General features: G+C 41.0%; 1 protein-coding gene across 2 annotated transcripts in view; it reads right to left on the bottom strand.

The window, feature by feature from the left end:
* Positions 1 to 11154: 11154 nt before the first annotated feature.
* HTT (huntingtin) overlaps positions 11155 to 16925 on the bottom strand; it is a 79272-nt gene continuing 73501 nt past the window's right edge. For both annotated transcript variants that reach the window (XM_030270625.4, XM_030270626.4), the window contains one exon: positions 11155 to 16129. In XM_030270625.4, coding sequence (XP_030126485.4) covers positions 15916 to 16129 — 214 coding nt within the window. In that variant the 3' untranslated portion in view covers positions 11155 to 15915. The remainder of the gene's footprint in view (positions 16130 to 16925) is intronic.

Here is a 16925-nt window from a genome sequence, read left to right as displayed (position 1 = left end):
AGTGCTAACAAACTGCCTGGACACAATCCAGCCAGCACAACACCACGATGTCGGGCAGCTGCTGTCCTCTCCACCCCTCATCACCAAGGGCTTCTGGTAGGTTTTCCCTGTGTGAAAGACTGTGAAAGGAGCCTTCCCAGAGCTGCAGCCAACTTGGAAGCAAACCAGGGCAAGGCTCTGGGTGTTTCTAGGGTTTATACTGCTGACAGCAAGCCCATACAGCTGCAGGAACAGGTGGGCAGAGCTTGGATTTGGCCATAGACTTGTTTGCATCTGTCTTCCCTTTGTGACCATCCAGTGCCTGGAGTGGAAGGCTGGGGCACTGCTGTCAGACACAGCATCATCCACAGGGTATATGTCTCCAAGGAGTATTTTTATTTTAATTACTAGACAGTAATTCCAGTGCCTGAGCTGACAGCATAAAGTATGTACCTGTAAACTGACCACTAAAAGGTCAGTTTAGCTAAGACTTGATCATTTTCTCAGAAACAGAGCTAAAAACAGAGTTCTCTGGGTACTTTATTGTTACCTTGCTCTAATGTTACCTTGCTAAGCAATCTCCTTGCTCCTCAGACTCCCCAAGCAATAATTTTCTCCCAGGGATTCAGGAGGATGACACAAAGTCCTTTAATATCCTAGCAAGCAAACTGTAACTTTCCCCATTTGTTATGTGTGCCTGTTGCCATCTTCCCTCTGCAGGGATAAATGTTCAGCTCTATCCCTGAATTTCATCTATTTGCTGTTTCCTGACTGTGAATCCCTTTCAGTATTGCTAACTTCACACTGGCTTGCACACAGCATCCAACTCCACAAGACCCCAATTTTCCTTTCAGGCTGATGATCTCCTGCTGCAGCAGCATCAGCTCCCCCTGCCAAGGAGCCCTCCCTGCCAGCCCTCCTCTCCTGGCCCACGCTGTACACCTGCAGCAAAGCTACACAATCTGTGTCAGATTTTACCTCTTTTTCTCCCCCAGAACTGGGCTGCTGCTTGGCTTGCATTGCAGCTCCCTGGGGAGCAGTGTTTTAGCTCTGCAGGACATACTACCCCAGGCCTCTCTCTTGTAATGGTTTTAATTTTTCATCATGCTCAGAGCACTGCCTGCTGTCTCTTAAGCTTTCATATGCACTGGGGAATTTCTTTTGCTTGGCAAATATTCATGGGTTTATCAAAGATTATGTCTGGGTTTTCTAATAAAGGGGTTTCTAGTAATGCCTCTGAATTGACTTTTTTCCCCCCTAATTCGCAGTCTGATCTCTCACAACTGACATAATGCCCCAAAATTGCAACACTGCACCTTTAATCTTAGATCACTCACCAGTCCTCTTTTTCTTCAGGGAAAAAAAAGAGAAAAAAAAAAAAGGTAGTATCAGGAGCAGAAGTCTCTTCTTTGTTGAAGTCTTTGGCCTCAGGTCAAGAAGGCTTTTCATGGGAAAGCCCTGCCTTCCCTGGAGAACTTGCACAAAACTCCATTCTCTGCTGCTGCCTTCACCTTGTGCCCTCCAAAGGCAGGGGCTGTATCTGTTTTCCTGTGCTGCTTCCTTCCCTCCACATTTATTTTTTGCTAATCAAGTGCAGCTATTGCACCACGCAGGAGGTGACTAAAGGAACATTCAGCCTAGAGAAACTAGTGAATTCATGATGCTGCTTTCACTATTCTGTGAAATTTAGTATCTGTTTTGTCTGGCTATGTATTGCTAAAACAATTTGGCCATAGTTTAATATAGGTAGGTTTCTACTTTCACTGTATTAAGCAGTTCTGTATTTTTGGCATGACCTGTAATCCCAGCATGCTGGAATTCCAAGTCACCCCATATGCCACTTATTCTGTCCTTACCACACAACACTCACACTGCCATTCTATTTTCACTCAGCTTCCTGCAAGTTTCTCCTCTCTCACACAGGCAAAGAGGGGCTCTCTGGAGCCCCACACATCCATCTCTGCATCCCTGCCCTCTGTGCTGATGGCAGCAGCGCTGCTTTCCCTGAGCACATGGCACTGCTGTTCTCTTCACTGACCATTCCTGCTGCTTTGCACCACTCCCACCTGTACAGTCTGATTCTCCAAGCCACCACTTGTGTCTCAATGCATTTCTCTTCTCTAATTTTACTCATATTTTACGTCCTCCCCTTGATGTCTTTGTGTCTTGCCTTTGCACAAACATAGGAGTACTATTCAAAGAACTTTCCATGTCTCTGAGCTACCTCACAAATTTTCTTTGCTTGCATACTCCCTTCCTTCCCAGAAGTGCCCCACAGGCCTTGCAGGCCGTGGGAGATGGACAGGAGAACCCACTTGTGATATTCTGGGCAGAAGAAAGAAATTCACTGTGCCCATGCTCTATCAAACATCTGCTCAGTGCAATGCTGGGGCAGAACTAACACACCCTGCTCCTCACTGGGACTTCTCATCTGATTCTGCAAGGGCAGCACTTGCAGGGATCACTGCACTCACATCTCCCCAGTTTATACTTGTACAAACACCATCAGCAAGAATCACTGACATTAGTGAGCTAACACCAAGTTCAAATACTCTCCAGCATTTTTGCTCAAGTTTTTATTCCCCTTAATCACTGCTGAGTTCATCTTGAAGATTTGTGAACATCTTGCATAGCTTGGCCATTTAACTGCTACTTTTCCTGATTCTTGTTAATACTTGTCAATTTTCCTATCAAAACTCATTAAAGGATTTTTCCCTTCATTTTTCAAAAATAGGATTTTCCCTTAGCTTGGCAAGTCTATTCCTGTTCCCATCCTAATCCTGCTAGAGAATGTGCATTGCTCATTACCCTTAACAACACATCTACTCTTTTCCTTTTTCTTGCTTTCCTTTTTCTGCATGTCAGGCAGTTCTGCAGCTTTGCTCTTGTAAGATGAATAAAGCGCAGTTTCTGCACCCATTTCTTTTCCTGAAAGTCCAGCTGAGGCAGAAAGCCTAGGAGCTTTCACTGTGACCTCCTCTCACAAAGCAATTCTGAATTTCTGGTTGTATCCACAGATAGATACCACAGCTGCCCCAGCCAGCTCACATCTGCCACTGGGTGCAAGCACAGAAAGGTTCCTGTTCCAGAGCAACAACTCAGTTTTATTCCTGTGAGCATAGACCACGTATCCACATGGAAGACAAGGTGGTGATCAGCAGCCAGCATGGATTCACAAAGGGTAAATCAACCTTGACAACCTGACTGCCTTCTACAAAGGAAAAACTGCCTGGGTGGCTGAGGGGAGAGCAATGGATTTTGTCTGCCTTGAATTCAGCAGGGCTTTTGACACCGTGTCTCACGACATCCTTGTGGGCAAACTCAGGAGCTGTGGGCTGGGTGGGTGGGCAGTGAGGTGGATTGAGAACTGGCTGAGTGGCAGACCCCAGAGGGTCATGATCAGTGGCACAGGGTCTAGCTGGAGACCTGTGGTGTCCCCCAGGGTGCTGGGCCCTGTGTTGATAACTTCTTTATCAATGACCTGGATGAAGGAACAGATGCCTCCTCTGCAAGTTCCCTGCCGACACAAATCTGTGAAGAGTGGTCAGTACCCCAGGGAGCTGGGCAGCCCATCACAAGGACCTCAATAGGCTGGAGAGATGGGCAGAGAGGAACCTTCTGAAATTCAGCAAGGGTAAATGCAGGGTCCTGCACCTGGGGAGGGACAAGCCCATGGAGCAGCCCAGGCTGGGGGCTGACCTCAGCTCTGCAGAGAAGGACCTGGGGGTCCTGGTGGGCACAAGCTGTCCATGGGCCAGCAGCGTGTCCTTGAGGCCAAGAAGGCCAGTGGGGTCCCGGGCTGTGTTAGGAGGAGCAGGGCCAGCAGGTCAAGGGAGGAGATCCTGCCCCTCTGCTCAGCCCTGCTGGGACACATCTGGAGTGCTGTGTCCAGCTCTGGGCTCCTCAGGACAAGAGAGACATGGAGATCCTGGAGTGGGTCCCGTGGGGTGGGACAGATGATGAAGGCTCTGGAGAGTCTCTCCTGTAAGGAAAGGCTGAGGGAGCTGAGCCTGTTCAGCCTGGAACTGAGAGGGAACCTCATCAATGTGTGTCAGTATCTGCAGGGAGGGAGCCAAGAGGATGGGCCAGACTCTGCTCAGTGGTGCCAAGCAACAGGACAAGAGGCAAGGACCAGAAACTGATGCACAGGAAGGTCCACATGAATATGAGGAAGAACTTCTTCACTGTTCTGAGCACTGGAACAGACTGCACAGAGAGGGTGTGGAGCCTCCCTCACTGGAGATATTCAAGAACCATCTGGACACAATCCTGGGCCATGTGCTCTGGGTTGACCCTGCTTCAGTAGGGTGGGACCAGATGCCCCACTGTGTCCCTTCCAACCTCGCTCATACTGTGATTTGGTGATGTTGGGAGATTTCTGAGAGAGACAGGATAAGATTTATATTTAGAGTAAGAATTGAGCTACCCCTCAGACTAGGCCCCTGATAAGCGGCCTTGGTGGGGCCTAGGAGCCTTTGACACAGTAAGAAATTAGTTGTGGTGCAGTTAGAAATTATGTTAAGGTAACCACCAAGTAATGAGCTTTCTCAGTGTGAATTAGGGTAGAGCTGCAGTGTGAAAAGCCTGACCACCTTAAGGCAAAGGTAAACAATGTTTGCTGGCCAATGATACTGTGTTCACAACTTGTAAACGATGTTGGAGTGTATATAAACTGCCATCTTTCAGACAATAAATGGAGTACATAGCTTTAACCATATTGGCTCGATCTGGATCTGCGTTTGCCCTGTCCAGTTTTCCTGTCTAACGAGGTCCCTGGCATTGGGCGAGTCTCATCAACCATGTCCCGAAAGGAGAGTTCTTCCTCTTCAGTACAGATTCCTGTTGCAGCACTCCCGTCAAGAGTATTGTCATAAAAACATCTACCTTTTGCTTGTAAGTTACCACATACTGCAAAAATCCCCATTGAAGTGTGTACAGGAGTATCCCCCAGAATGAAAGGCTCTGTATGCATTTAATAATGAAATGCCCATTTCATGTTTAGAACCAGATGAAAGGACAGATAAGAGCAACTGGAAACAGCCGGGATATTGCAGCTTCAGCCTGATAAGACTATGCTTTTACCCTACTATTCTAAATATGTCTTTTTTTCAAAACAAAAATATTTCATAAGGAATTTTATAATAATGGGGGAGCTTTCATGTCCCATCTGAAAGGGCTCCTTGAAACATTAAAAAAAAAAAAAAACATCAAGGAAGGCATTAGGACTGTACCTCACTCTTTCATCAGTATATATAGTTCAGAATGCACATCAGGTGCCACAGGGACTGCTGTTCAAGGTTAAAGCAAGGTCCTTATGAAAGGGGCAATTACTCTCTAGTGACAGATAAGGAGAAGAAAGTCAAAGCCAAACCCTGCGAGCGGGAAAGGCAGGAGTGCTCAAAGTTAACTGGAAAAGCTACAAAAGCCTTTACCTCAGGAAGAGGCCACTTCAGCACCTGGCTGTGAATTCAGGTTTTAATCTGTCACCAACAGTCCCCAACAGGCTCTCCCTGAAAGGCAGCTGGCAGGAGCCCCAGCGTGGAGCAGACCTGCAGGGATGGGGCCCGTGGGGCTGCTGGGCAACGTGGGGCTGTGCCTGCGCTCTGCTGGGCTGCTGGCAGAAAAGCCTGGGTTCAGCATTCTTGGCAAGTGCTAAAAGCATAATAAAGGCAAGTTTTTGAAAGGAAAATGAAAACTAAAGCTCATGTCCAGGAGCACCAAATTTGGTGGAGGAATGCAGGAATCCCCGTTCCACCCACGGGAAGGTCTGGAGCCACAAAGGCTCACCCTCAGTGGAAGAGAATGGAATTAGGGAACATTTAGACAAGAAAGGCATACACAAGTCCACAGGATGATGTGGGATACATCCATGGGGCTGAGGAATCTGGCTGGTGTCACACAGGCTGTGGCCATCAGGGGAGGCTCCTGAGGACTGGAAACAAGCAGCACTTCTGTCCCCCAGCAGGAGGATCTGGGAAACGCGTCTGATAAGCCTTAGTGTTCCTATGAACATCAAAACTGTGTAACTTAAAAGTAACATCTTTTCAAAGAAGAAACTTTCTGGAATGTGATCAAGAAACCAAATAAGGCAAGAATATTACCTGTGAAAATTCAAAACATCAGACTCTCACTAGAGAAAAATGCAGCATTATGAGGAAATGCAACTGTAACTAGAAAAAGCAGAAAAACTTTTAGTATTTTTGATTTTCAGGAGAAGAAAAGAAAGCATATTTGATTTCCTCAAGTGGATGAAAGGCACCTGTATAAAAAGAAGAAAGACAGTTCTGGCTGACTCTGGAATTGTAATTTACAGGGAAAATTGTAGTTCAAAGAAAAAATAAAGTATTTATTCTTTTCATAATCAAATATAAAGGAACACTCAAGGTCTAAGTCGAAGGAAAAAGAACACTACTAAGAAGCAGTTTCAAGTTCTGCAACCTTCTTTCAACTTAGGTTGGAATGCATGAAATAGAAGCTTCTCTGAGTCCCTCAGAGAGAGAATGGAATGCAGGGATTGAACCTTTAGAGAAACTGAAATATATTAAACACTACACACATGAAGTAAGAGTGTAAATTTTAGTTTTAAGTAAGTAGAAATATATCTTAAGTACCTTAAGAGACTGTATTAGCTAGTAAAAAGCCCTAAAGCCTGGTTTAAAGTTCAGTAGTGATACCTTTCACAAAATTAACTTAGCTCCAGACATAATGAAAACACAGCAGAACATCATTTGCATTTTTAGATAGAACAGAGAGAGCTATTTGTGTGAACAGCTAGAACTACATGGGTAAATTCTGTGTAAGAACTTACACTATTTTCACATATTAGAATTAAGCTTGGAGGGATGTAGGAAGAATGTTTTAGAATCGTGTTTTTAGCTGATTGGATGATTTATGAATAAAATCGCCCTATATTGGGGTGCAAAAAAAAGGTGGCAGTAGCTTCTGCTGCTGCTTCTGCTCAGAACATTGGGACTCTACGCCAAAAGCTTCTAGCACAGACTTTAATACTCTGAACTCTTTGCCTTTGAGGCTGATTTATTCATGCAATAAGCAACTTTACAACAATTGCTCCTGTCTCTTTGAAGACCCAAGACTCACTCAACTCAACAAACTTACTATCACAGATTACTGAAAATGGGTTTCTTTTCCTTGCTGCTCTATAAACACCCATCATACAAGAGAAAGCTAAACACAAAAGCTGGGAGCAACCTAAAAAAGCGTTCTCACACCTTTAGTAACAGGAACCTTCAACATTTTCAGGCATAATATGGTGAAGTGGACAAAGCCATTGAAAGTGAAGAATGAGAAGATGCTGTTTCCTACCATTCCTTGGTCCCTGGGCTGTATCTCGCAATCACATTACATGAAGCCTCCCTTTCCCAGGAGGAACCATCCTGGCTCTGTCCTGCAATGTCCTTAAACGTGTCATAAATGCTTCTCTGTCTTTGGGTGCACCACAGCTGTTTGGTCTCCAAGGAGACCTCTTCAAGGTCCATGAATTGCCTGGATTGTGATATATTATGTATGATATATCCAGGTGATGATATATCATATATTTGCACAGAGAAAAAGTAACGACCTGCGACAGGCAGCAATGAACCATGCAACTGCTTGTGGTTGGGAATTTTTTTTTTTTTAAACAAACATGGATGCTTTTCTCTGTCTATAACTGGCCCTCAGCAGACAAAAGGTCCTTTACTCACAAAAAGCACACACCAGACTGCTGCACAAATCCTATCCTTTCTTCCTGCATCACATCCTGGAGCTTTAGAGCACAAAAGCACAAGGGAAAAAACATATGTTAGACAACCCTCATCACTACCCCTTTTTGGGCCCTGCTAAAATGTTAACTTGTAATTATTTTCTTTTGAATTAATGCCCATCTCATGACAGGCTTTGAAAATCTCTTCAAAATATATAATTATGGGGTAAATTCTTGTTTATGCTACTCAGCTTCTAAAGTTATCCTGTCTACATGAGATTTTATAGCCAATAAAACATGACTGAGTACACATAAAATAATAAATTTGATCTCCTGTCCTGATTTTCTTAATGTAATTAAGCTATACACAATAATACAGTTTAATCATTGTTAGTTTGAGACTAGCATTTATATTTCATCTAGAGTTAATGCAGTCAAACTGAGAACAAAAGCAGCACAGACAAAGGTGAGCCAGACCTCACTAAGTTAATAATTAATAACCACCTTGATGATATTTAACCCATCAGCAAAAACACAAAAGAACTTTGGGCACTCTAAGTCTCACTGCAACAAAGTGAGCACCTCACACTTTCACCAGTACATATGCAGCAGCAATCTTTTCAAGTGTAACACAACAACTCAACGTGACTTCTTACAGTACTCCATCATCACCCCTGGATTCAGCACTATTTTCAAAGGTAAAATGTGCAGTTTGGATTTTTATGGATCTAAAAGCATAGATTTGTTTAATCCTCTCATCTGAGACAACTCAGCTTGAATCAGACCAGGTTTGTGGTGTCTTTCCCACGCAGGGATAGTCTCAAACCCCACAGTAGGCCAGTGGGAGGGTTGGAAAATTGACCTGTCAGCATAATACAAGCCTCTGGTTACCATTGATAATGTGACTTGGTCCCAGATAATGTTTTCTGAAGCAGCAGGTCCTTTCACTATTACTGTTAGTGCTGCCTGCAAGTTTCCCAGCTGCCAGATCACGTTTCTCACCCTTTTTTTGGGTAATATTATCAGATCACACTGCAACGGGAATAAGTATTATCCACAAGCTCACATTTAAGTAACTGCAGTATATAAATATGTTGCTTCAGTAAGCACAGATAGAACCATCCCCAAGACAACCACAAATGCAGTAAAGCAGCCAAAGTACAGATTGAAACATTTGTGAAAGCATTTGATTTTGGTACTAATGAAAGTAAACATCTGAACAATATTCTTAGATTGCTACATTAGGTGGCAAAAAAGTTGCAGGTTTATTTGGTCCCCTTCTAAAGATTCACTTCTTCAGGACTCCCAATTAATTAATAAACTCCAGGGACTTTAGATCACTCAGCCGTATCCTCTGTTACTTAGTCACATACCAATCTATTGATGACATACAACTTTTATTTTAAAGCATTCAACAGGTGAAATATTTACTCTGGCAGCCAAGGCAGAGGAAAGAAGACAGGAAAAGAAGGAATGAGCTTAAGCAACATTACCAAGAGATGGAAGGATCAGAAGCCTGGAAAGCACTTAAAAATACCTCCCAGATCCGCAGCATCCAGTGTTCATTTAAAACAGTGGTCGTTTGAAGCAGTTAAGAAGGCAAAGAAAAATTACTATGAACAAAGTGTAATTAAAAGTATCTGCCCAAACTTGCCTGAAATAAAAGTTAAACAATGAATTGTGTTATTTTCATAGATGTTAAATCAAATCCCAAAGATATTTGAAATGTCAACATTAACAAGACACACCAAGAAAAGTTAAGTTAGCAAGCTTTACATTTGCCTTTCTATTGGACAAGACAGATGCTTCAATCCTAGAGCCATTTAACAGTAAGACAGGATGCAAACACATTTAGTTCTTCTTCCTCAGGGGAAGAAAGGGGTACAAAAGACTAAGATTCTAATTTGGAGATGTTATTTCAACACTGACTTGAAGTTTTACAGTGAATACAATTCAAGATGAGCTAGATTAGCAAAAACCTTATATTTAAATGGTCTGACTTAATCTGGCTCATAGCTCTGTGGGCATCTGGTGCATGGTCAAACCCAGCCCCCAGGGATGCATTTTGCTTGGAGCCCAAACACTGCAGCCTGGCTGGAAGAACTCCAAAATGTAAATAATGAGATAAAACAATAAGGGTGCACTTCATCAAAATCTAACCATGATGTTTGCAGCTTGAAGGATAAGAAAATAGCACCTGGGGTAAGGGACTGCTCTGCCATATTTGGATGTGTACACCATGGGAAAGATCAGAAAGAAAATTAATGTGGAATTATGGCTGCAATAGAAGAGTAGAAGGCTTGGCTCACTCTGAAGATAGCATTCTATATAAACTGTATGAACTTTTTCATGTTCCTACTTCCAACCTTTCAACAAACCTACAAGTTACAAATCTTTTCATCTCTTCAAACAGTTATGCAAAACTTATGGTATAATTATGTTTAATTCTACAGGTAATCAAAGCCTTTGTCTTGTAACTGGGGTGGAGCCCTGCCAATTCCCAAATGATAGCTGCAATACTCTTCACAGCTGCACTAACTAAAAAGTAGGGGGAAAAAGCACAATACCTATAACAGGACAGGAAAGGCAGTGGGGAAAGCAAAAAAATTCTAGTAAATTTTAAAAGTTCTAGTCTACTAAGTGTAATGCTTCATCTCCCTGTGCCTGGCAATTCACCTTTAGGGGTAACATTTCCAGAAATTAAATGTTTTTTCTTCTCTGAGTGACTTCATGACTCAAGTCTCCAGCTCTGCAGACAAAGGCACTTACCACAGCACAGTTCTGTCCCTCAGCTCCACGGCTACACTAAAAGGTGACACGGCGGCAGATCAGGCGCCACCAACGCCGACAAGGAACAACAAGATGTAAAAAAAGAAGTTACTTTGCTCAGGACAAAGCCAGCACGTGCTTTCTACATTAAGCTACTACTTCAAACTTTATGCCAGAGTTTCCAGGGAACAGCCAAGTGCTGCAAAGTTAATCAAAACAAGATGTCTCTGAGCCGTTGAGTACTGCAAGAGATCCTCCAGTGTTCAGCAGCAGGACCACCCAGAAATTTCTTTTAAGATGCAAGCCCAACAGCTGGGAAACCAAGCTTCAGCAAGTTAAACCATTTCTTCTCCTGTGTAACATTATCCCTCCCCAGCACTGCTGTGGATAAATACACTCTCATTCACAAATACAGCTGTACACTTGAATTTTGCCTTTTCTGATCTCATCTAGAATCCCAGAGAAGTTTTGGCAAGCGTAACTGTTAGATACAATTAAAAGCTCAGCTGTGATAGTTCTTGGTTAATTGCAAACAGCACTGTGATTATGCAGCATTGCTACAATTGCAGATAGTTCCAAGTATTCTTGCATATCTTAATAATACTCAGTATTTTGATAGTTGCTGGAAAGAAGAGATACTGGGGAAAAACTCTAGTAAGAATGCATCAAGCTCTTTTTTTCTTAAATAACCAGAGAAAAATCACTTACAGTAATAGTTCCATTTTATTTTCTCTTTTAGTTTCAATGTGCAGTATTTTCAGCATTTTTTTTTTTAACTTAAACATACATCTAAAATTATATGCTTTTCTTTTCCCTTGAGTACAATTGCTTTTCAGGTGGGGGCTCCAAGCTTTTGCTCATCATTGCCCTCAAACCCACCACAGGGTGCATTATCTTATCCTTGTCAAGTTTATCCAACTTGATGGTGTGTATACACGGACTGATGGGAATGATACGCTCACACAAAATGCACATGACTAAAGCAGCACATGCTTCACAAATGCTCTGCAGCATTTATACCCAGTTACCTGAATGCAGCTAAGAACTTTATTAAGATATAGCATAGAAGCTCTCCTGGGTATGACTGTGGGATTCTCAAGATTTTTAAATGGATATTTAGGTAGCATGCACAAAGACTTCACCCAAAATCGTTCTATTAGGTTAAATTAACATCATTAATTTCCCCAAAATTTTGCTACTTGCTTACTCTAGTTTTTACAGCAGCTTGTTTTCACTTTAAAATATTTAAACTACTTCAAAACTAACACAGTATTCTGCCCTCTTGTAACTTTCAGCAATTGTGTGCTTATAACCAAAACTGTTCTAAAAGAGCAAAGCACCCACCATTGTCACTCAGTTGATTTCTGCCTTTAGTAGAAAGTTTAGTTGGGATTGTAAATGGGAAAAGTCTGATTTACACAATGAATGTACTCAATTAGTTTCCCATCCCTTTCAACCATGGGGTAAGATCCTGAATGACTGAATTTAATTAAACTGCTTATTGCTATTGTTTATTGCTCATTATACCCTAAAATTTATTATATTATGGAAGCATAAAAGCTCAGCCCTGACAGCTCCACAAAATCATAAGACAAACCAGGTCTGCTGCTCTTGGAGAACTGTCTTTGCAGTGCTTTAACACAACCTCCTTATCTGCTGTACAGTTAACAGCCATTGAAAAAGGAGAATGGCAAGACAGAATGCTCTTAAGGCAAATCTACTTGATATCAACAAATTCCTTTTAACCCAAAAGGTTCCACTTGTGTCTTCATTTGACCTAAATCTGTTCACTCATTACTCAGTGCTTTTATAATGCTACTGGTGGTTAAAAAATGTCTTGGTGCTAAGAAGGCATTCCTACCAAAGCAAAAGTAACACACAGTCATTTACTAGATGCTTTAGGCAAGAAATGACATCTGAGTATACATTTTAGAGAAGATTTAAATAAACTTACATTCAATTGCAACCTGAAAATCACATAACTAGTAAAGAAAACACTTCGAATCCCACAAATAAGAACTGGTTTACAGCAAATTGTTGTTTGCAACTCCTCACTCTTGCTCTCAGTGCAAGGGAGGGGGCAGGCTGAAATGAAACACAAAGCAAACTTTATTCAATGGGCCAGTGGGTAGCTGGTCCAAAAGCTATTTGTAACAAGCTGGCTGGCATACAGTGTTCTTAGGGGAGGGCCACGTTATAGATTTAGTAATGCAGTTTCTTTGACAAGTGAATTGCAATTCAAGTTTTAAATATTAATCTGTCTCAAGCATGCTCCCAATCATGCCATACCTCTCATCTTGTAAGGCAGTAAAGCCACTTTTACTGCAAAGCACATTAAAGATGCTGGCTGCTTTGTCTAGCCAGGACAATAAATGTATGTCTTAAGACCAAACACATTTCTACCCTGATCTCAATGAAAAAATGAACAGCCTGATTTTCAGAATTAGCTTTCTGTTTACAGCAAGTTAAAAACACTCTGCGAAATAAAATCTTGCATAGAGTCAGTCTTAAAGGACAAGCAGTATTTTTATTTCCTTAAAATCCAACATCAGAATCCCTTAATGACCACTGTTCTGCTGTAACCACCCCTATGGCACACCTCGTGGCTCGTGTCACTAAAAGCAGACAGGAGTGATTTCGAGTATGATTTCATTCCCAAAGAAATTACGGTGTGGAAAGAATGTCTAGGAAGAAGACAGGAAAGTGTGCTGCAGTGAAAAGTCTGAATTGAAGCACTACTGCAGTGTGCTCTCATACTAGGAAGACCCTTAAGCTACAACTCCTTCAGGTACAGAGAATTTCCTAAGAGGAGCTGTCCTTTAGACACTTGGGACACATTACAGGAGGTATATACACTACAACAAATCTCCAAGAGATGTAAAAACAGATGAAGTTATTACCAGTGAATCTGTGTGAGGTTAGAACTGAGTGCATCAGCTCTAGAGCTTGTCTTTAAACACGTAATGCAAATATTTGCTCTAAGGCTGGCAAGAGGCATTTGAGGAATGGGAGTCTGTCACATCTAATGTTTTTCACCCAGCTGTGCTGACTGCTTAATTCAGTGTATGTCTTCACTGGCTTGAAAGATTCTATAGCAAGTCCCAAGCAGGTTTGGAAAGTTTCATAAAGGGTCTAGCTCCAGTGATCCCATGGTGAAGTAATCAGCTGGCCTGTGTTAATCATGAGGAGCTTAAAATTATGAAGAATTCAACAGTTTCATAACACAACATATACTGTTATATGGTGAGAATTTGACTAACCTGATGCTTAAAAAATATATTAAAATCTATTTTAAATTCTGGAAAATAGCTTACAAAAATATCTTCACTTAAACTATATATCATACAAAAACTGACTGGTGTGTGGTTTTACAGTACAAAACGATTATTGGTGATTACAAAAGGGAAGAGTGATCTATACTACCCCTTAATGCAAACACAAGGCATTATATCTCACCGCCTGGAATTTGACTTTTATCAGAATTAAGATAATTTCCAATATAACTCAAAAACTTTCAAACAGTATCTATTTTATTAAACCTTTCTCTGAAATCCTGTTCAGTTTATTTTAAAAATCACCACAGTGCTGTGGCCCAAGGAAGAAGAGTAACCCAACTAAAGAAAGAAATAATTGCTCTAGATAATAAGACCTGTAGAGAGCTAAATACAGCAACATCTACAGTTGTTTCTACTGCCCATACTATCAATTTCCTCTACCAGTTTCTAAAAGGAAGCGACACCAGTGGACAATTCCTTTATAATCAATTTACGGGCAGAAGCAACAATTTTTGGTCTAGATTGGAATTAGTTTAAATACATGGGTTTAATAAATACAAATATACACATCTGTATACATTAAATGTTGTCACATGTGTATAATTTCAACATATACATTATATACAGAAATACATACAGTACATGCTCCTCCTGACAACACTATTTCATTTTTCCAAGTGTCACCAAAAGGTGTGATAAGAAAATGAAGAGAGGTTGAATGTATGATCTGACTGAGAACCAAGGTATCATTTCTCTATAATGAAAGACTTAAATACAACTAAAGACAAATGCTGTGCTAGATTTCCTCATGTAAAGCTTAGGAATTGATGGCATTTCCCTGGGTGGTGAGTAAAAGCTAAATCTGGCCCTGTGTAGTGTCCTGAAATTCATGGATATTTGTGTTTGTGTCTAAAGCATTATGGATACAACAGGTAATAAAAGAGGTTGTGTAATCTAACACTTTAGCCAGTCCCAAAGTAGACCACAGCAGCCTTCTGATTCTTTACTGCTACCACATATTTGTTTATATGAGAGTGGTCCAGATGACTCCATGGTCTCAGTTAGGAAAGGTCAAATGGTTGTTGACTATTGGGGAGCTTGCACCATTTTGTCTTTTAAAATGCTGTGCAGCAAATAAGAGCAGTTCCTTAAGTATTTAAAGTTTGATCCAGAGTGACTAGTCCTCTTTTTTACCATTATATCTCAAAGGAATTAAAAAGAAGCTACAGTAAAGTGGATCACAAGAATGCCTCCTTAGTACAGTTTCTCAAGACAAATTAATCAACAATTTCCAGTTTTAAAGCACTTTAAGAAAAAGTGAGATGCAAAACAAGATGTAATCTGTACATTAAGATGGATTTCCAAAAGGAACATGAATTCAAGAACGAGGAAAAAAAATGAGGACAATACAGATGTCAAGACATTCAGTAGCATGGCTTTTGTTCATCTCCAATTACAGCACAGCTCATGCACCACACATCTTACAATTTTACATACTGTACATAATATAGAAATATTTAAGTTAAAATTTCTTTCACTGATATACTGTACTCAAATTTGAAATCCTGAGAAGAAAAAAGAAGAACGCGTGGTTACGTATGTGCACTATATCTCTGGTATCACCAACACATACACCACTGGATCAGAAAATCCAGAGAGAGAAATTACATGCTGGAAGTGTAAATCATAAAAGCCTTTTTCTCTTTTCCTTGTTTGGGAGAGACATTAGGAAACAAATTCTATTCGGTACTACACAACAGTATATACAGGTACATAAAACTATGAAGTTGGCTAATGACTGCAGTTGCAATAACAGTCTGTCAGTGTCTCACTGGCTGCACCACAGTGGCTTCAGCTGCATATTGGGAAGAAGAGGAATACCAGATACCTTGCATGTGGTACTAGCTCATATTTTACAGCTTGGATGTGTGGCTCATGTTAGTCCCCAGCATCACTTGACAAACACTGACATACTTCATTCCACTTAGAGGTGCTTGGTGTCAACAACAACTACACTTGACTTCTCAGGTGATTTCCAGTGCTGCAGAGCACTTGTCCATGCATGCTGGAAGGAAAACTGACACGTCCGTATTTATCACAAATGCAACCCCAGGTAATTTTCTTGATCTCGCATTCCTCGTCATTCATATTCCAACACTAGTCATGCAGTTCCACTACACACCAGGATGTTCAACATGCTGTGACCTTGTGGACATTTTGCAAACAAGTCAGCAGGCGATGGTATGGGGTTCCTGGAGATGCCACCACCTCAAACACCGACTGGAAGGCTCTCCGATCCAATTCTTCATCGATCTGGTGGCGGTAGAAGTCTATGGCCACCAAACAGAAGATATTAACATCCACTTGCTCTGATTTTCCCATTCTGCTGATAATATGTGGAAGACTGAAATACAAGTTAAGGTCATAAAATGACAGACCTCTTTTGGTTTAGCAGTTTAAACACTGTTCTCCATTAAACAGTTTATTCTTAAGTTCACCAACAACGTTCAAGTGCAAAATGCTGTCATCTGGCAATTAACTGCTACTACATAAATCCTATTTCTTCCTTAACATCACACAACTTCTTATCCTCAGAAATTAACTTCAAGCTAGCAGTAGTTTTCTCTATCCATTGGAGCAAACAATGCAATCAGCTACTGCTGAGAGCCAAAGAGCACTGCTGTGGTTGAGAGTCATTAGGATGTCTCAAACATGACAAATGGCCATTTCTTTGCACACAAAATGCACTAGTTATTTTTCCTGTTTGTTTCAGGGGTTTGTTTATTTTTTTAAATGAACCCAGCACTAATACCATATATATATATATATATATATATATATATATATATATATATATATATATATATATAAAAATAGATATATAGATAAATTGGAACAAACTTGGCATTCCATTGCCAAAGCTCACTATTACTGCAGTGCACAGCCAGGGTGATAATTGCAAATTAGTTTGGATGTAGAGGATAATTCTCTTGATTTCTGAGTTTGTTGGCCTCTTTCATTTTCTTCAATATATTTTATCTTGCAGAAGGAATACAGAGCAAAGCTTTTAAAGGTCACAGCAATACTATCTTGGTGAAGCTTTTAAAAATTCCTTCAGAGTAAGGACTTTCCCAATCATCTGGCATAGCCAAAAGAAAATGATCTTAAAGTAGTAGTTGTAGATAACTTTGTTCTCATAA

This window comes from Taeniopygia guttata, chromosome 4 (genome assembly GCF_048771995.1).
Source record: "Taeniopygia guttata chromosome 4, bTaeGut7.mat, whole genome shotgun sequence".
Classification (NCBI taxonomy): domain Eukaryota; kingdom Metazoa; phylum Chordata; class Aves; order Passeriformes; family Estrildidae; genus Taeniopygia; species Taeniopygia guttata.
This window is presented reverse-complemented; position numbering and strand designations above follow the sequence as displayed.